We start from the raw sequence: 21,096 nt of genomic DNA, 5'->3' as shown, positions 1-21,096 counted from the left end.
ATTATGAGCAGCATCACTTCAATCGACTCACCCTGCAGTGCCTCATCTCATATTCCTGCTCTTCATACGCCACAGTCTATTTTCAACAGTTCTATTTCTGACGCTGAAGCTCACTGGCTAGTGAATACTACCAAGTGCGATGGGGTGTCAGAAATAGAGATGTACGTCTGTTGTATCATCATTGGTTGTGGGCCAGAAATATGCACCACATAAATGCTCTAATAAAGGCATACTGGAAACAGAAGCGTCATGCTTGTTCAACCTGATGGGTCAGATTTTTTAACAGTAGATTCTGAATACAACGTTGGGATGTGGGATGTGTTTAAGCTGCACAATTATTTTTGGTAAAAAAAACCAGTGTTTGTCTGTAGTCTCTGAATTTGGCCAGTCCAATCGAGATGCTTTTTCAACACATTTGTTTTGAACAAGTCCAGTCATCATTTACACATTTTATGTTGCTCCAAACTTGTATATTGTTTCCTGCGGAGCACGATAGTAGTATTTATCAAAATATCAAAGCTTACTCATTTACACACTACAGAAATACATTAGCCCCTGGTTTCACAGACAAGGTTTAAGCCTAGTCCCAGACTAAAATGCATGTTTGAGCTGTTTTAACTGAAAGCAACTTGCACTGAGATATCTTAAAATATGTCACTGCCATTGTTTTGTCTCAAGATTTACACCAGTAATTTCTAAGTACTTAATTGTCTTAATTGAACTAAGGCCTAATCCTGGCTTAATCTAAGCCCTGTCTGTGAAACCGGGCCTGAATCTTAAAACCGAAAAACGTTCTTAAATTGGTTAAAACAAATTCTTGACCAGGTCACTGTGTGTAGTGTTGAGACATTTCTGGTTACGACCAGGATTGAGTCAGGTCAAGCTGACTGCTGTTAATTGACCTTCGGAAGTATTTACTAGGGACTGAAATATCATTACCAACATCAGAAAATCAAATATAAAACAGTTAGGGGCTCACATCACAATCAATAGCCCTGCTACATCTTTTCTTTCCTTCAGCTCATCTACAGAGCCAAGAGCGTTGCCATAGTGATATGAAATAGGCGCATAGTACCGCAGCAGTAGGGCTCTCCTGTACATCAGACCATGTTTTCACATTCAGAAATTCGAGGTCCATGTTTTCTTTCCTCCATTTACATTCTTCCATTACACCATATTATGAAAGAAACATGCATTGGATTTTTGATTATGCAATATGGTTGTACATGAAGAATATATCAGGAAAAAGCTCTCAAGATTTAAACCTGCTTTTTAAAGAATGAATTGAGAGCAGTTACACCTGCTGATGTCACTACGATTGACATTACTATTCTATGTACAGTATATTTATAAACTTTTCTGACTTAATTTTCCTTTTTCTTTCTTCAGTGCGACAATGCAAAGGGATTGAGGGCCTTCTTTGATGCAATCTGCTACGGTCCGAAACATTTGATGATCTTTGGAGGCGTGTGTCCATCAGTGACTTCAATCATTGCTGAATCGTTGGAGGGGTGGAACCTCGTGCAGGTTTGTGCAACAGCCAAGATCTGCTTCATAAAATCTGCAATGTGATTATTCATTTGCATATCATTAACAATTCTTTTCCCCCTTCAAAATGCCATGTTTCGTGTGCTACTCTGAGAGAGTTTACATACTTGAAGAATGTGCGCCATATATTTGCGCTAATGATTTCCTCTGTGACTTAAATAAATGCTACTATCTTATATCAAAAGGTTGGCAAAGCCAGGCCAGAAACGTAATCCCAGTGCTGATAAAAACTGGAAAAAATTAGTAAACTTCCCAGAGACCTCTGTCTTGAGCAGGCCCCGCGGGGGTGTTTAGTGTGTTAATACTGTGATTTTAACAGGAAGTCAGCGTTCGGTTACTCTAAGCCTATCCCCCCCTCTTGTTTGCAATATCCAGTGATATCTCTAATCTGTGTATTAGCACATCACCGACAAAAGTAGTACACCAAGGTAGCCGTCGGCACACATGGCTCGAGGAAGTAATGTAGTTAAAATCTCTCTGATGTGAGGCATGGAGGACTATAAAAGAATTCCACTGAGGAATCTCCTCCGGGCTCCTACGCTTTCACTTTTGTGTTGGCATATGTGTGGTCAGCCTCTAAGCCAGCTGACATTTCACCAAGGGAACCTGGCAATTTTCCACAACTGTTCCACAAAGGTGGCCGGTTTCCATGAGAGGAACAGAAATTTGCGATAACGTACATCGTTCCAAGTAGAAAAAATGGCACAAAAAAGAATGGATTTAATACGTGATTTTAAAGTGAGGATGTCATTATTCTTGTGTTGTTATATATATATATATATATATACTGTATATCATAACCATTTTTCACCCTCTCTTAGAATTAAACAGGCAGTTTTTTTGGCTTTTGCTGGGCCATGTTAACCAGCACCTTAGTGTTACCTCACTGTGACCAGGAATGCCAGATCTCTGGGTCACAATGATTTTGCCAAGTAAGACATGTTCCTGGATCAACATTCCTGTCCGGAAATTTAGTCCTAACCCTATCCCTACCCCTAAACCTAACTCAACCCATAACTTATCCCTAAAATCAGAGGTAAAATGATATGTGAATAACATTGATGTAAAACCACTAAACCATGGTTGTAAGCCTAAACTTGATATGAACTGTAAATTTGTCTCTAAAATCTGATTGGTTGATTGGAATGTTGTTCAAGGATGAACAAAGATGTTGATCCAGGAACATGTTTCATTTGGTGAGATCACGTTCAGGTGAATACCGACCAGGTACGGTTGGCGCTTAAATGTGGATTGATTTGATTCCGGAAAATGTCAGATGGTCTGAATGAGTTTTTTGTGCAGCTTAGATTCATCTTAGGAGGTGAAGTTTAGAGTTATTTTTTATCTCAAAAGATTAAGGAAAGAGTGATCACTTATGATATGATCACTTTAAAGTGATTTTTTCAATTAGTGTAATAAAACAGAATTTATTTTTGTGCAAAAATTTTACATAAAGGGGCTCAGATTTTGTCACTACCCATAAAGGGACAACTTTTTATCTTATGTACCCCTGAAAAGTTGGATACCTTAAAGGGTAAAACTCTGATGCACTAATATGCATCTTTTAGGGGTGGATTTTGCTCAGTGAATGGAAATATCATAAAATGGAAAATAAACATTGCCATTTCTCTAATTAATGTATTTGTGATCTTAGACTGGTCTTGCCTTCCTGCAGGATAATCTTACAGAAGTCCTAATTTGTGGACTAATCTCCCATTAACCCCAGATGAATAGATCTCTAATTAGCCAGGGTGATGGGAAGTTGTGAACACATCCACAATGGGATTAGCGGTGACACGCCTCAGAAAGACTTTTATATGACAAAATAAAATAAACAAAGGGAAGTGAGGGGGCCTAATGCATGGGGTAATGAAATTCCAAAGGGCAAAGATGAAAAACGGGATAGCAGGTCCAGGGGTCTGGGGTCACGTCATGCATTCAATGCCGGAATCTCTTCAGTGGTGAAGAAAAGCAGTTTTATAGCAGCACTTCCATTTCCGTGCCCCTCCTCTTGGCGCACTATGGTATTATTAGGCGGGATGGAGAACAGCAGAGGGGGGCCAGAACGCCGATGGCTGGAGATTTCTCTGTCACACCTGCTGATCCATTTCATAAGAGCGAAAGAGACTAAATGAACATTGAGGAGACCTATTCTCCAGTTTATCAAAACCACATCTTTCATCTTCAACGCTAAGATTCTGTACCTTTATTTTTCATTTAAGCAATGTGTTTAATGAGAATGGTGGCTGGTTGATGGATTGTGTAATTATATTTAACGAAAACATGAGAGCCAAGAACTAGAGTGGCAGCTAACACGGTTGTGTTTTCACCAGTGAAATTTTACGCTCGTGTTTGAACCTCCAGAGATGTGCCAACATGCAAACAGCCCTAGAGTAAACTTTTGACCTCAAGAGCCATTGAAATCTGTTAGGATGTCAGTTTCCACAGGCATTCCTCTCCTGCGTACTGTGTAATTAAATAGTGCTGAGCTTTCTTTGTGCTTTTCGAATCATCACTTGGTATTCAGTGGTTCTGAATGGCTCCTCTGTTATGAAGTGGGTTACATCAGTGCTTGCAATGTGCAGAGATATTAACATGACTCGAGTGCTTTGAATCAAATTGAATGTCACCCAGACTGTGAGAGAATGATTATTTTGAGCTGAGACATTCCTTTCTCCCTAAGCGTTCGGGTGATATCGTGCCCTCGTGCGATATGCATCTTTCATATAGCAGGGTAAACGATAAACACGGGAGAATGCCATTTTCTACTAATGACTTATAGGAGGCCTTTTTGCAGGCTGGACTCACAAGTGCTGTTTGTGAAGTTATTATACTTTTGAAGTAGGCCCCATTCTAGCTCTGATGAAGGTTACATTGTTCACAACATCATAATAAAAGTGATTAGATGAGATTAAGCATATTGCATGCATTGATATGCAATGCCAAGATGCAATTAGACATTTAGTTGCATAAGTTACTGCAAACCTCCCTAGGTAGAGAAATGAGCATACCTGCTGGAAAGAACAATCACAAATTAGATATGGTTAATGTCTTAGATGCTTCATCTCAAATGAAGTGCGAAAGGAGGCTTCTGCTGAAATTGCAAAAGAGATAGCAACACTAACAGGGATTCCATGCTCATATTTTTAACATTTCTATGCACATAAATGCACATAAAAAATTTGAGGATAAATACATTTTTATTTGGCAAACAATGATGAAATATTCACTGAATAAATTCCTAGCTGCTTGTCAAAAAAAAAAAAAAAAAAAAAACTTTGCCGCGTGACTTTGCTAGCATTCACATCTTGGATGGCAACATGTCTCAAACTGTGCTCAAAGCCAACCCTTTTGAAAAAGTAGTGTGCTTAATTGTAATGAATATGCACTTTTAGTGTACTTCAAATCTTAAAAGTATATTTAAAAAAATACCGTACTTGCAGATAATATATGAATAAAAAAGGCCATTTAAGTGTACTTAAGGAGAGTACACTTTCATGAGTATTTTTCTTAAAATATTAAAGGGTTAGTTCACCCCAAAATGAAAATTCTGTCAGTAATTACTCACCCTCATGTTGTTCCAAGCCCGTAAGACTTTCGTTCATCTTCGGAACACAAATTAAGATATTTTGATGCAATCTGAGAGCTGTTTCACTCCTCCATAGGCTTCTATGTAATTGAAACTTGCTGGCCCAGAAAAGTTAGTAAAGACAATGTTTAAAATAGTCCAAGTGATTATAAAGTTCACACTTTTTAATATCCTTTTAAAGTACATTATTTTCATAATAAGTACTTTTTTTACGTGTACTCCTTTTTCACAAGGGAAAAGTTTTTGAATAGATTTCCAAAGGAAACATTTCTCATTAAACTTCATATTTTTATACTCTTACTGTGTGTAAACAATTTCCTTTTTGTGTCATTTTTATTTCTCCTAAGAGATCTGAGATCTGAGACATTTGAGTTGATACTCAATTGATGTATAACTGAGAACTCAGGGCAACCTATGTGCAATAAAATCTCTAATAAAGTCAAAAATCTCAAATAAAGTCTCGCTTCGAGAAAAATAAAATACTTAGGCCATCAAGGATTATAGTAAAACCACAAAACTCTTTCTTGCATTATGCTTTTCAAAAGTGTCAAAACTACTTGAGGTAGGCCTACTTCTCATTTTTCATTGTTTGTATTGGGGCAGCCATTTTGTTGATGGAGTATGTTTCTCAGGGATATTTTGGTAAAGACAACATGGACGTGCTGCTGTCAAAAGTGTCATTATTTGGAGTAGGAGTTGTGGCTAAGCGGTTAGCATATTGCTCTCACATGTTTAACTGTGACGCTAATATGCAAATTTGAATCCTAGCTGATCCTATTTCCACCTGTTCTCCTCATAAATTCTTGTTCTCTCCACTCTCCTATAAAATAATACTAAAGCAAAAAGTTTATTTATTGTTAATGTCTGTCAGTAGCACTTGCTTGATTTGCTAGGCTGATAAATTCGTCATGCTTGCGTTGATGAAAATCTGTGCCATCACAGCCCAAAATTAGGCCAAGAGAAGTATAAATAGACAGTGTTTCTATGATTTAGAGATGCTTACATGGGCGCTTCCTCTTGCGCTTGCATTATTATTGGTATTGTTGAGATCCAAGCAGTATGTCTTTGAGCCTGTCAGCCTCTCATCTGCTCCCAGTCGAGCATGTGCCAGAGCCAGACTGCTGTCGACGTGCTTCAGCAGACGCCATCTTCCTCTTTGACGTCAACTACAGGAGTGAGAAGAACAGCCAACTCCCAAAGCTGTTTACATATGGCCGCTTCCCAGACTGACAGAGAGAGGTTGGCACACAAAGTTAATGTAAGGCGTACAACTAAGGATGGGTGGATGCCGTATTGAGAGGATTGATCTTCACATTGGAAAATCGGTCTTTTAAAGTTGTGGTTTTTAATTTATGTAGCATGAAATTTAATGTGTATCATAAACTTTGAAGTGAAAAAGAGATGAAATGTGTTAGCAGTAGCTGCAGAGGACAGGAGTTGTTTCTCTTCCGCTCATGTGAACACAAGCAGAAATGCTCAAAGACACAAGCAGTCACGAACAGCACTCAACAGAGCATATTATGAAATATATGCTAAATATATTTTTCATATTTTATTATTATATTATTTGTTTTTATTACGATATATATATATATATATATATATATATATATACTATTATATTATATTTATATATTTATGATAATTTTTTTTGTTATAAATAATTTAAGTTAAAGGTTCTTAAATGATATTTTTTTCTGTAATTATTTGTAAAATTAAAAACAAAAGTTTCAAAAAGTTTGGGGTCAGTGAGATTTTTATTTTTTGAGAGAAATTAATACTTTTATTCAGCAAGGATGAATGAAATTGATCTAAGTGATCAAATAAATGCAGCCTTGGTGAGCAGAAGAGACTTTCAAATTTAAAAAAATCTTACCGACCCCAAACTTTTGAATGTAACTGTAAAAGTCTAATCATTAATTATTCTTATTATATTTTTTAAAAAGAATAATGGTTTTCAAATGTAGTTAAATGGCCATAATTAGCTCTTTTATGTTCAGAAACAACAACGACAAAAAGGATTTAATTGAAGCATTGCTTGAGGAGATATTGGCCTTGATAGAACTTGGTATTGGATCACAAAGAAAATGAGAGCTATTGCCCATCCTTACCTAAAACCTTTTTTGTTTGTTTGTTTTCATTTTTAGAGTCTGGGAATATGCACAAATGACAGCCTTTTTGAGTATTAAAACTGGCAGGCCAGACAGACAATGTGTCATTGAGCATTTAGATTCTCTCTCTGAAGAATATTTACAAAAAATGTCACCTGCCTTTTCGCATTTGCTGGGAGCAGGAAATAAAAGAAGCCGGCAGTTTTGTAGAATAACCTGAATATTTCAGCTGCTCCAACCTTAATTCATTTAACTTGAAACAATGCAGGCAATAATCATTAGTCCATGCCAAACATGATGCCGGCTCGGTGTTGAACCAGTGAGAATCCTGCTCTCAGCACTGAGGAATTCAAATTGTGCACACGCACATATACACACCTCTCACATTTCGCTGTGGGTGTTGCCGTGATCGGTTTGTGGGTACCATCTGCCCTCAGATTTATGTAACAACTGATCCACAAGCAACTCTCACACATCCTGATTGTGACTCATGTCCCATGATGCCCCAGAATGGTACAGTATTAGTGAGAGGTTCACACTCTCCCTGCCCGCTCTGTTCATAGAGGCCTAATCGAAACGTGTAAGAGGAGAAAAACGGAAACTAGGAAAGGAAAATACCGGCAGGAAAAAAAATCTCTAAGAAAGGAGCCAAAATGAGTCTGCCGTTCAGAAATTTCATCTATGGTTCCATACGGGATAATAAGAGGTCATGATTTGTGAAATCAAATTTTCCTTGATCTTTTGACATATACAGTAACAGGTTATTGTACTATAAAAATATCCTGTAAGTTTCAGAGCTCAAAACGTACTCATTGGTCCAAAAACAGCTTTAATTGAAACCAAGCTCAGAAAACAGCTCGTTTTGGATTTTGTCACATTATTATGTCATAGTGCGATGAAAGACTGCTTCTGTAGAAGATCAACGCAAACTTCTACATCATTGTCTCTTTAATTAATAATAATTAATAATAATAATTCGTTACATTTATATAGCGCTTTTTCTGAGACCTCAAAGCGCTTTACATAGATGGGGGAATCTCCTCAACCACCACCAATGTGCAGCATCCACTTGGATGATGCGACGGCAGCCATATTGCGCCAGAACGCCCACCACACACACCAGCTTACTGGTGGAGAGGAGACAGTGATGAAGCCAATCAGTATATGGGGATGATTAGGAGGCCATGATGGACAGAGGCCAAGGGGCAAATTTGGCCAGGATGCCGGGGTTACACCCCTACTCTTTTTCGAAGGACATCCTGGGATTTTTAATGACCACAGAGAGTCAGGACCTCGGTTTTTACGTCTCATCCGAAGGACGGGTGATGCTTTAGCCCCAAATGCATTGCATTTTTCATCTATGTAACAACATATTTTTCATCATCAGAAGTTTTCAAAACAATTCCACACGTGTAATGCCAGGGAAGTTGAAAATTATTTTAATATGTAAAACTTACCCAGTCAAAGCAGTAGGCGTTTACTTTCAAGTCTTAATCTTACTTCTACTTAGAAGTTTTTTTTTTTTTTTTTTTTTTGGTCCTGTGGACTTTAAAAAAGCAAGTTTAATTGAATTAATTTGTCTACTAACAATATCCAACAGTGCACATACAGTGGAGATTTCTGTCATTTTGTCACTTTTTAGCATTCCCACTGCTGAAATTATGTAATTAGAAATGACATTCAGTGATCATTTTCTTGATTTTTGTTTATTTTTTATCTTAAACAGTATATAATGCCACAATTATTAAATTATTATAAACTACTTTGTAATTATAATTTACAGTTTAAAATTGAAAGTGTGGGTCTGGACCAGTGGTAAAACAATAAACATCTATAAAAATACATGCATAGGAAATATAGCAAAATGAAATAATAATGGCTTGAGAAAACTGCCCGAGATTGAAGAAACATAGATGTTGTGCATGCCACTCTTCATTATTTAATGAATGGAGGATTTGGCATACAATTAAAGATCTTTGCCAGCCAGTCTTGGAAGTGGTCTGCTCCAAAAGTGGACTGGCTTTGTCGATCAATTAGCTGTTAGTAGTGAATATTTCATTATCCACAAGTTATGTGCATTATAGATCATGTGGGCCAGAAAGGGTTTTTTATAGCACCATAAACCTTTCAAAGCATAATGTGTTGGAGCCCGCTTCCCTGTTTTTGAGAAATAATGGCTTCTCTTATAATTTAGAGCAACTACCATCACAGATGTCGATTTCTCTGTTGAACTAAAACTAAATGTAGGTCTGAAAAACGGCCTCTGCTGGTTATGAGAGAAAAATATGTTTGACATCTCTGTGTTCACTTAGTTTGGACATGCTATAAAGACAACAGCTTTGTAATTCCTTAATCAGAAGCAGCCTTGATGCAACACTAAGCAATATCAAATGAGAGGCCGAATGTGATCAAAAGTAGCGTTGAAGAATTATGAACAACCCAGCAATTCATATTGAACACTGTACAGCATCAGCTGTTCTGCTCTCACTCGGCTGATAAGCTCAGAACAAGAGATGGTTCCTGTCCTCTCTCTCTCTCTCTTCCTTTCTTTTGCACCATCACTGTTTTTTTCTTTTGGAAAAGTAAAGCTAGTTTAGCTGCAATTCCTCAGAGTGCCATAGTAAACTCCTAAATAAAACATGTGCTGGTGCTGTGTGCTGCTCAACTTACGTCAAACCCTTTCTTGTTCACTATTCATTTTTCATGGGCTCCAAGATGAAGTTAAAAAAAAATCACAGGTCGGGCTGTTTGCAAGGGTGTTCGGGGCCATTTGACGAGCATGACCTAAATGAAGGACTGAGTCTGTTAGTGTGGCAACCAAAACTACCTAAAACGGTTAATTATACTAATCAACATGTCAAGTTGAGCCTAGTCCACTTCATTTTTATTGTACAAGTGGATATGTTGTGCTTGAATCTTGTCAAGCATGGAAAAACATCAAGTTATGAATATTAAATGAAAGTAAAACTTGCCAACTCTTGGCTCCTCAAACTCAAATGATGTCACTTCCTCTGACAGGTTCAAGTTGGTCAAGTTGTGTGAGCTTTGCTTCATACATCACAACACTACAGCTTTTTTGCCTGGAAAATTTCACAGAAATGTGACCACACCATTAGTCCAAGTATGATTTTACTGGGTTGGAGCTTCTCTCAGGCTGTTCAACGATTCAGACCACAGGGATATAAGAGATATGCTGAGGAAAGCCAATTAGTGTGCACTTTTACACTACGCACATCTCCCACTAACAAACACAACAAGATTTTCTTCAGATCCGCTGTACTGCTCTGACGAGCGCCTTTGCTTATTTTCTACGTTATTTATTGTTTTGTTATTTCTGCATGTTAAATGAATCGGCCTAATGGCTTAAAGACTGTTGTTAACATAACTTGCTGTTGTCTAACTAGTAATTTGTCGCTCACTAGTGAAAACAGGACTGAATCCATGTTTTTGTGGAACAGGTCAGTGGAAGGTACAGAAAATATTTAGGGTATTGTTTGTCTATGTAGGAAGCATCGTAAACTAGTGTTTAGCGTACGTGTTCCAGGCGCTTTGCACTGTGGTGCAATGGAGAATTTAGTTTGAATCAGGTTTGAATCTGTACTGTGTAATAGTCCCAAAGATTCTGCCCTGTATTTGTTTTTCTTTAAACATCTCGTTTCCAGTGTTGTAGTCGTGACCGACTCAATCGAGTCAGGATCAGGAACAAAACCAGAAGAGGGGCAAATCCAAGTCCGAGTCCACATGCTCTTGAGACTATAGCTCCTTTCACACAGCAATCCCGGTAAATTACTGTAAAATTGCCAGAATGACTTAATGATATTGGTAAATACACAAATATGCTTTTGACACAAGCATTCGGTCTTTTTACTGGTTAGAGACCATTGACACATCAGCTCCAAAATACCGGTAAATTCTGTGATGTCAGACATCGGAAGTGATTTTTAAACGCAGCGCCGTTGTCTTCATCCGCCCGCATGAGGAGAAGCGCTTTAGTTTCACTATCTGTTCAATTTGACAACTTTTTTTTGACGTCTGAGTGAAAGGCATAAGGGGATGATCAAACAGAACGCGTTTTTGCTCTTAAAAACATGAGTCGCGCATAATAGTATTCAACTGCAGCACTGATCAAAAAAAAAAAAAGGCTGCGAGACATGGAGATGACAAGATGATCATCTTGCGCATATCTACATAGAAAAACTAATAAAAAGCTTACTGTAATTTTACGCTGATTAATCACGTCATCTCCATCAGAACTTTATAATTGGCCCAAACCAGACTTCTTACGTCAGTGCGTTCTGACTTCGTATGTGATCAAACCAGAGATCTTCATTCCACATTCACACAGAGTACATTACTGGTAATTTACTGGTAATGTTACAACTTCCCTTACTGGTAAATTGCCGAAACCAATTTACCGCTATTTTTGAAAAGTTCCTGTTCATACATGATCTCTTACTGGTAATTTACCAGTAAAGAGTGTATGTGTGAAAGGGGCTTACGACTATGATCTTGGACTCGAGAGCCAAAAAGACCATGAAAACATGGTCTTGGCAGTGTTGTTATTGTTAACTAAAACTAAAACCTTGTCTTGTCAACTAACTGACATACAATTAGTTTAATTAAATAAAACTGATAATAAAAATAAAGATAAATAGAAATAAAAGTTAGAATGACTAAAGCACATAACAAAATTACTAAAACTTAAACTAAAAATAAAATGAAAACTGAAAAAAGTACATAAATAATGCTAAAATAGCACTTGTTCCTGCACAATAACCAAGATGATGAAAATCATATTCACAAAGTCCATATTTTGGTCCTGTCATGGACTCGATCTGGACACGGACTTGACTCTCTTCTGGTTTCGACCTTCACTCAGACTGGAATTCGAAAAGGCATTACATTATGTAATTAACATGAGTTGCTAATGCCTTCATTTGAAGGTTTCACTGTGGCAGTAGAACAAAGAATCAGATCAGACAGGAACGACAAAGTGCTTGTGCACTGTACATATGTGAGCTGCACTGTATCTGCAGGCACAGATCTCTCTGTGAGTTTGCACTCAGTCTGAGAGCAGTGTGTCCAGTTTACACTCATTAGCCACATTAGCAGCCTCCCCGCTGTGCCGCCCTGCGCTCTGTTCTCAATACGACAGCGTTTACCCCAAACTACAGACATTGCTATCACACAAATGAGTATTATACATGACTGGTTATTGTGATGATTACATGGCCGCCTGTGCTCTGTAAAACAGCAGAAGGATGTACCACATTCGGTGTCAAATCAAAAGGCATTTCATTTGAAAGCAATGGTTTTCAAGCCTTTTTCTCGAGGCCACTGATGATTGTCTGACTTTATTTAGATAATGTATTATTAAAATGTAAGTGCAGTAGACATGGATGAAAGATCCGGTCTCATACATTTTCAGCCTTGTTCTAGTATTGGATTTTTTTTTTTCTGGCTTTGAGATTTTTTTTATTTAGGTCACATTTTCTGCACCACTTTGAAGAGCTGGGGTATGAATTATTTACTGGTGGAAAAAGGACTTTGAACAAGGAAATACCATGATGAAGGGATCCTGTGATTATTGCTTTTCCAAAAATAAATGTGCTTTAATTACACAAAATGGAATGTGTTTACTGTCATGTGATCTGTTATCCCTTTCTGGGCACAGTGCTTGTAAGCACGTCAGTTACAGTCTTTCATGTGTGTTATTTTTATGATCACTTATATTGCATGTATTTGTTTTTGAGGGCATTTATTTGAAGAACAGTATAGGATGAAAAAAATCTGGGGGGACTACAGTATATACATACTAAATACAATTATTATTATTTTTTATCTGAGTATATGTATCTATACAAGGGTGTATATATATACACCCTTGTGAAAGACCTATACCAAAATTAATTTAAAATGCATTTACATATTTACTGACATATCGCTTGAGACTTACTGACTAATCATAATTAAACCTTATTTGGAGCATTTCTTTATTGCATAATGCACATTTCTTAATATTAAGCATTCAAATGTGTTTTAATATCACTATTAGTAAGGATAGTATGATCTCTGTATGATATCAGCATTTTAATGCAAGATATTTAAAGTGTACCTGAAGTATACTTGCAATAGTTCTACTTTAGCACAATCAAATATACTTAAGTATATCCTTAGTTGAACTTCAGCACTACTTTTGGATAACTAAAGTACATTAAGTACCAAATTAGTTGTTCCAATTTAGCAGACTTTAAACCAGTTTAGTATACCATAAGTACAATTGCTGGGTATTTACATTAAGTACATAAATATGTACATGTATTTGTAGTATACTTAGCATAAAATAAATGTATTTCAAGTACATTTTTGTATATTTATTTTTCACTAGGGTATATCATAGTAAGTGTTTTTTTGAAAATTTAAAAATGCAGAAAGTGATGGGTAGGTTTAAGGGTAGGATTAGGGTTAGGAGATAGAATATACAGTTTGTACAGTACAAAAATCATCAGGCCTACAGTTGTAATCGAAATTATTCAACCCCCATTGCAAATCAGGTTTATTGGCAAAAGGTTGGTTGCAGCACGTACGCGAACCCAACAATATTACTGAACTGGAGGCCGTTGCTCATAAGGAATGGGATAAGTTTCCACAAAAACACTGCCAGAAGCTGGTGTCTGGTTCTACATCTCGTTTGCAGCAGGTCATAACAGCAAAAGGGTGTTCTACTAAGTACTAAAGATGAGTGCCATGAAGGGGTTGAATAATTTTGAGACGTCAGAAGTTATCAAAAGTTGCATTTTCAATAGAATTTGAGGAAACCATTTGAAACATTTGTTGTGTTGAGCTATTTCAATTACTTTTGTTTAATTTGTTAATTGCAAACAGCAGAAAGTCTGTAAATTTTGCCTGTAAGAGATTGCATTGTGTCAATGAATGTCCTTACAAAGATAGTACAAGAATGTTTGTGTATATGTACACACACACACACACAAACTATATATATACATACTCAAAAAATAAATCTATATATTCTTTCTCTTTCTGAATCAGGCAGAGAATATATTCAAATGACTAAGCTGGTGATGTAACACTGTAGACAGCACAAGGAGGAACATGTACAAGTCACAGCTTACTGTCACCATGCTGTGAATCAAAAAGAGAGAGAGAGACAAATAGTGATAGAAAAAAAAAGTGTTTTGTTTTAAAGCAACTACATTAAGACTCCAGCTCACCAGCAAGATACAATTAATTTAACACTGTTGTGCAAATTAGGGGCTCTGTAAGCATTCTCTGAGCATACGTTCAGTGCTTTATTAGAGCCTCTTCTTAAAAAAGAAACAGAGAAATGTTTTCATTGCAAATCAATCACTTTAGCTCTGTTCCAAAACCTAGTGAGCTGCCCACAGCCTTGCATAGACAGCTGCCTTCTAAGGCAGTATCCCAACAGTCATGGAACCTCATATGTGAATGATTTGGAACACTCTACATTAGCTTTGCGTGGAAGACATTATTCACGGTTGATTTCAGTAGAATTTGATGTTAGCATGTTGCTAAGCTAACAGCACAGTGCATGCATTTGAAACATATTTGGCAAAATACTTCACATTTTTATTGCACTGAATACTTTTTTAATGCTTTTCGATCTCATTGAATATCATTGATTTATTTTTTGAGTGAGCACATCACAATGCATTCTGGGACTCCCTTCTTCGCCAATTATACATGTGATGCAGCCTTAGAATGACTAAAATAAGGTATTTGCATAATTCTGATTAACTTTTGGAGTGACTTTAATGCCTTAAAGTCACCATGAAATCAAAATTGACTAATCTTTTTATTTTATTTTTATTTTATTGAATATTGCAGTATTTATTATAAAGGATTTATCTGTGCACATCTCTATTTTTAATTCAAATTTGTATTTTTTACTCAATACTATTTTATTATCTTTAATCAAAATAACATCCGCTCCCTCTTGCATCTACATCTCTTCTCTTCTCTGATGATGTGTTTACTGGCGCAAGGGCGGGACAACCTGTCAATCACATGAGATCTGCCAATAGGAAACCACAACCATCCAATGATCCAATCAATTTTCGATGGACAAAATCAAGTCCCGCCCTACATTTGTTCTTGTTCGAAAAGTCACTTTACTCTGATATACGCCACAGTAGGGAAGAAAAGACTATTGCAACTTCCATTTCATACCGACTTGTCTGTTCACAATGTCTGTAGGAAGCAAATAAGGTTGCACTAGAGTAAATTTTATCTTGTCATCATGCACTGGAAGTCACCTTTTTTTCGTACAAATTTGTGCGCTGCTCTAGATAGCAGAGATGCATTTGCAACAGTTAGGTTATACATTGCGTTGTCTTGCAGCAAACAGATCCATTTTCACACCCTGTGGCCACTGGGCTACTGTGTCAGTAGATCTTTTAGCCTGAGCCTGTTACAGTGCGGGACGTGTTTGTGAAAAGGGCCCCAGATGGGTTTGGGCATATGACAATGTGTTGACTCATGTCTGCTGGGGAAACAGCGACCTGTGGTCATTGGAATGCATTGGCCTCATTCACGCTGTGGGTACTGGTGTCATCATTCACCTCTGAATGCCAGCACCACACAGTGCCAGGGCCGCCATCTGATGCAAGATTGGACTTTGAAGGTCAAATGCTTCCCCCAAATTTGTTCCCAAATTTTGTTTCACACCCTACAGTGAGTTTAAGGATGCTTCTAAAACTGATCTTTTTAAGCAATGATTTGGAGAGAAAATAATCTTGCAATATAACAGTTTTAAGACTTTGAAGGTGTTGAAAGGGCAACAGTGTAATGCTATCTCATTAGTGTTCATGGATATGTACAGAACATTTTGCTAAATTTAGATACTGTGAAATACAAATTCAACATATGCACAGCTTCGATGTGGTATATTTATCTGTTCAAGTTCATAGAATACTGAATTCATGGATTTCATAGGTGGATTTTATTGTATTTACAAAAATATTGTATAATTGCATATTTATTTAATGCACTAAATGCCTAATGAAGTTAATTTATTAAATTCTGACAAATCAGTATCTGCATTGTGTCTCACTTTTAGGTCTTATTACTGGAGTTTATATATTTTATAATTATTAAATTATATTATATAATATATTATATTATATATAATTCTTTATAAAGGCCAAACAAATTCTTTTTTTGTTAACAGTAAAAACAGTAATATTGTGACATATTTTTTACAATTTAAAGTTACTGTTTTCTATTTTAATGTATTTCAAAACATAATTTATTCCTGTGATGGCAAAGCATCAGCATCATTACTCCAGTCTTCAGTGTCACATGACCCTTAGAAAAATCATTCTGATATGATGATTTGATGCTCAAGTAACATTTCTTATCAATGTTAAAAACAGTTGTGCTGCCTAATATTTTTGTGGAGACAGTGATAAAAAAAAATGGCAAGATTCTTTGATGAATAGAAAGTCAATTTAATGCATCATTGCTGAATAAAAATATTAATTCCTTTCAAAAATAATAATTAAAAAATATTTCTGACCCAAAACTTTTGAACAGTAGTTTATGTACTTTGTACTTACAACTGCAGATGGGTTTATGCTTTAGAAACTGTCCATACGTTGATACTGTACGTCCTAGTGCCTATAGCTAAACATAAAACATGGCATAAGAATAATAACAAATGCTAAAAAGCTAGAAAGTTCACATCAGGCGAACTGCCAAGGCAGATTGTGTCTGCTAAATATACATGGATCTATCCTCTGATGCAGAGCGACACAGCAGTGATGACCACAATATACTGGCAATTACTAATGACTTTCAGCCCACACACTCAACAGACTAATTCTAGATCCTTCTTTTCCTTCCATGACTACCCATTAGACTCACTGTAGAGGAGATTGAAGGAATGGACTCGTGGGAAAACAGGCAAGGCAAATGCCTTGATTGCAATAATAATAATTAAAAAAAAAAATCTCTTTAAACTCTCGTGCAAAAAAAACATCTCAGAAAACGAGAGGAAAACAAGCTGAGATTTAGTGAAGGGATGGACTTCAAAGTGCAGATCCATTACAATCCATTAAAAAAGTGCTTTTGCTGGATCGAAACCGAGGATCAATAAAAGCCTGTTAAATGTCTGACACAGCTCACTAATATCTGTAACATAAACTCCTATTCAGAGGAAGAGCGAGAGTGAGAAAAGGCAAAATTGTATTATAATGGAAGAGTCCACTCCACACCCTGAACACACACACCTCTTAGCCTTCATGCTGTATCTGAATGTAAAACACACACACGTTCACAATTATCATGCTGGATTTTCACGGTGTAGCATCCGAGGCTAATACCTGCATGCTTTCCGCATTTTCCCCCCGAGGGAATCAGGGTAGGAAACGCTGTGATGGGTTATTACCAGACGAAATTCACACTGTAAGACCTTGAATGGCACTATTTTCTCTTAATTTCATTGCCATTCTTTTCTTTTTCTGGTTGTTTGAGTCTGAGCAGATTTATTCTGCTTCTCAATGTGGTTCAGAGCCATAAACGGTGAATGAAGTTCTCAGCTATGCAAACTACTGCATTTGTACTTTAATATTCTGTGCATGTATTGCATTGATGCTTTATGGGCCAAGAAAGTTAACAGTAAACAGTGTTCAGTGAACAGTACATGGAGAACGAGAAACATTACACGATATCTCATTTTAGAGAAAAAGATGCAATGTATTGATATATTGTCTTGTGTAGTTTACGGCTGTCTTAATGGTCCATTTAGACTATGTTTGGAGACTATTTAATGGACAATTTAGCCCACCTCTCTGATGTGTCACTGAGGCTAATGATATACTGGTAGATCTTTATATGCTGCACATTTGCACTTCAGTCGACAGCATGTGGAAATGTTATCATCCTTAACTGTCACAGGCAAATGTTTTGCCTGGAATGACACATTTACCCCAGTGCATTTGAAATCTTATTTGTGAGGGCAGAACACTTGGGTCCGTCTTGACTCTGTGAAGTGCATCTGGGGTAACAGTCGGAAAAAAATAGACTCTCAAAAACAGTGTTCGGTTGAATTGTCATGCATTTACCTGAGCAGATTTTGCTTGATTTATTTTGCTTGTAAGTGTTCAGAAGGTTTCTATTGTCTGGCTATCGGGTAAATTCAAAAGTCATAATGGCTGATAAACATTTATCAAGCAAAAAGAAGATTCAGCAAAGTAAGCTTACATCCTGCCATGTAAATTTATGTTACAATGGAAATATGTAATGGAGTGTAAATGTATCAGGTTAGAGTCACAATATACATATTTTTAATTCTTTCCACGCCAGAGTATTTTTTTTTTTTAAGTTGCCATCCAGTGCCATACATTTTTATTATATTCACAAAAATGTTATGGAACCCAGACTATTTTGTTACATGAATATGTAAACAGTGAATATGTCAAAAGAAAAAATAGAGCCTCAGTTTTCAAATAAAAAAATCCATTTTATTCTAGCTTCATGCACTATTATATCAACCCTTGAATGTGGGAAAGTTTCATAAAGCAACATTTTGAACAAATTGCATTTTTGTCAAAGACTACATCCAGATCGGATTCAGAACGAGGATCAAAAAACAGATGGAGTCGATCGCTTCCATAAACCCCCCCCAAAGCTTGCACAGTCCTATAGCCAACCACTTCATTTGGTCGACATGTCATTCAGTAACAGGCAGATTTGATTTATATGCTGCTTATAGTTTGATGATCACGTTATTTCACATATGCATCTGCTTACATATGCCATCGCTTGTTTCTGCTTCTTTTTCGTCCTGTGTCTTGATGCATAGATTCTGTACTCTTTCAGAAGATGTGTAACAGCGCCCCCTACCATACAACAGAGAAAAAGCCGGAAAATTCTGTCAATGGCGGGGAAAGAGTTAATGAGAAAATGTGACTGTACCAGAAGGCATGTGACTCTCTCAATCATCTGCCGCTTATTTACACATAAGTCTCGAGAAAACACAAAAGCACCATGCCAGGAAAACACCAACTGTCAAAACGAATTTGGATGAATTGCTGGAGCAGAGCTTAATGCTGTTGGAGGTATCACCATTCCACTGCTGTCCCACAGGAAAAGTGCTCAGGAAAGCAGTGTGACTAGAGAGAACACAGTAGTGTCTCATATTACAGTGCCTAAAATTAGGTTTCGACGGTTTTAGATCAAATGTGCCAGTTCTAATACACCAACAGCATGATTACACAGCTGTGTCGGTCCATGCGGTTTGAGCAGCAGTGATTGTGTTCACACCAGCTGTCACTCTTGTAGTGTTGACATAGTTGATGAAGATGAGATCTGATGGGAAGAGTCAGTAGTGGCGACCCTCTTGTGGTCAACATGAAATCAAAATGGACTCTGTTTACCTCCTTGCATGCTCCTGGTCTTATTGTGAACGTATTTATAATTGTGCATCAAAAATCGTTTTGAAACAATATCCTGTTTCACTCTGAAATCACATTACAGAAGTAAAATGGGATGCAAACACCATGTAGATTTTGACAGCATAATACTATCACAGGTTTGAATCACATGGCAATAGCAACACCAAGGGCAATGGGTTTGATTCCCTGGGAATGAAAAAACGGATAAAATGTGCACCTTGAATGGACTATAAAGCATTTGCCTAATGCGTAAATGTGAATGAAAACTTTTTTTGTTATTATTATAGTATTATATTTTGAAATAGCTTTTATATAGCAAATTTTTTAAATATTTCTATTTAGCTCTAATTTATGTTTATTACAGTTTTAGTAACTTTAGCTTATTTATTTCAGTTGGTTGGCAGGGCAACATTTCATTTTTTTGTTTTGTTTTTTGTTATATATATATATATATATATATATATATATATATATATATATATATATATATATATATATATATATATATATATATATATATATATATATATATATACAGTGCAATGCATAAGTGAATACACCCATGCTAAAGTTGACTAAAAAGAGGAATAAAAAATCATATTTTGGAAATTGAACTTAATGCCTTAATTTAAAAAATTTGGAAAAATCCAACCTTTAAGGACACCAGTTTTCTTTGTGAATGAATAATGTATCGTAAATAAATAAATGTTCTTCCTTAAAATACATGGTGCATAAGTGAGTACACCCCTATGTTAAATTCCCATAGAGGCAGGCAGATTTTTATTTTTAAGTATTTTTTTAAAAAAAATTTTAGGATACTATGCATCCTGATAAAGTTCCCTTGGCCTTTGGAATTAAAATAGCCCCACATCATCACATAGCCTTCACCATACCTAGAGATTGGCATGGGGTACTTTCCATAAGATCATCTCTCAATGCAAATCAAACTAGCTTTTAGGCTAACTGAAATAAAACCATGCCAATCTCTAGGTATGGTGAAGGCTATGTGATGATGTGCGGCTATTTTAATTCCAAAGGCCAAGGGAACTTTATCAGGATGCATAGTATCCTAAAAAAAAAAAAAAATACTTACAAATAAAAATCTGCCTGCCTCTATGGGAATTTAACATAGGGGTGTACTCACTTATGCACCATGTATTTTAAGGAAGAACATTTATTTATTTACGATACATTATTCATTCACAAAGAAAACTGGTGTCCTTAAAGGTTGGATTTTTCCTAATTTTTTAAATTAAGGCATTAAGTTCAATTTCCAAAATATGATTTTTTATTCCTCTTTTTAGTCAACTTTAGCATGGGTGTATTCACTTATGCATTGCACTGTATATATATATATAAAAATTTGAGCTAAATAGAAATATAAAAAATATATAATATATAAAATATATAAACA

General features: G+C 36.4%; 1 protein-coding gene across 1 annotated transcript in view; it reads left to right on the top strand.

Annotated features, from left to right (window-relative positions):
- gabbr2 (gamma-aminobutyric acid (GABA) B receptor, 2) overlaps positions 1-21,096 on the top strand; it is a 197,267-nt gene that overhangs the window by 49,864 nt on the left and 126,307 nt on the right. The window contains exon 2 of the mRNA XM_084422479.1: positions 1,390-1,527. Coding sequence (XP_084278605.1) covers positions 1,390-1,527 — 138 coding nt within the window. The remainder of the gene's footprint in view (positions 1-1,389; positions 1,528-21,096) is intronic.

The sequence above is a fragment of the Rutilus rutilus genome (genome assembly GCF_951802725.1).
Source record: "Rutilus rutilus genome assembly, chromosome: 11".
NCBI classification, from domain to species: domain Eukaryota; kingdom Metazoa; phylum Chordata; class Actinopteri; order Cypriniformes; family Leuciscidae; genus Rutilus; species Rutilus rutilus.
Note: the sequence above shows the minus strand (reverse complement) of the source record. Positions and strands in the feature narration are given on the sequence as shown.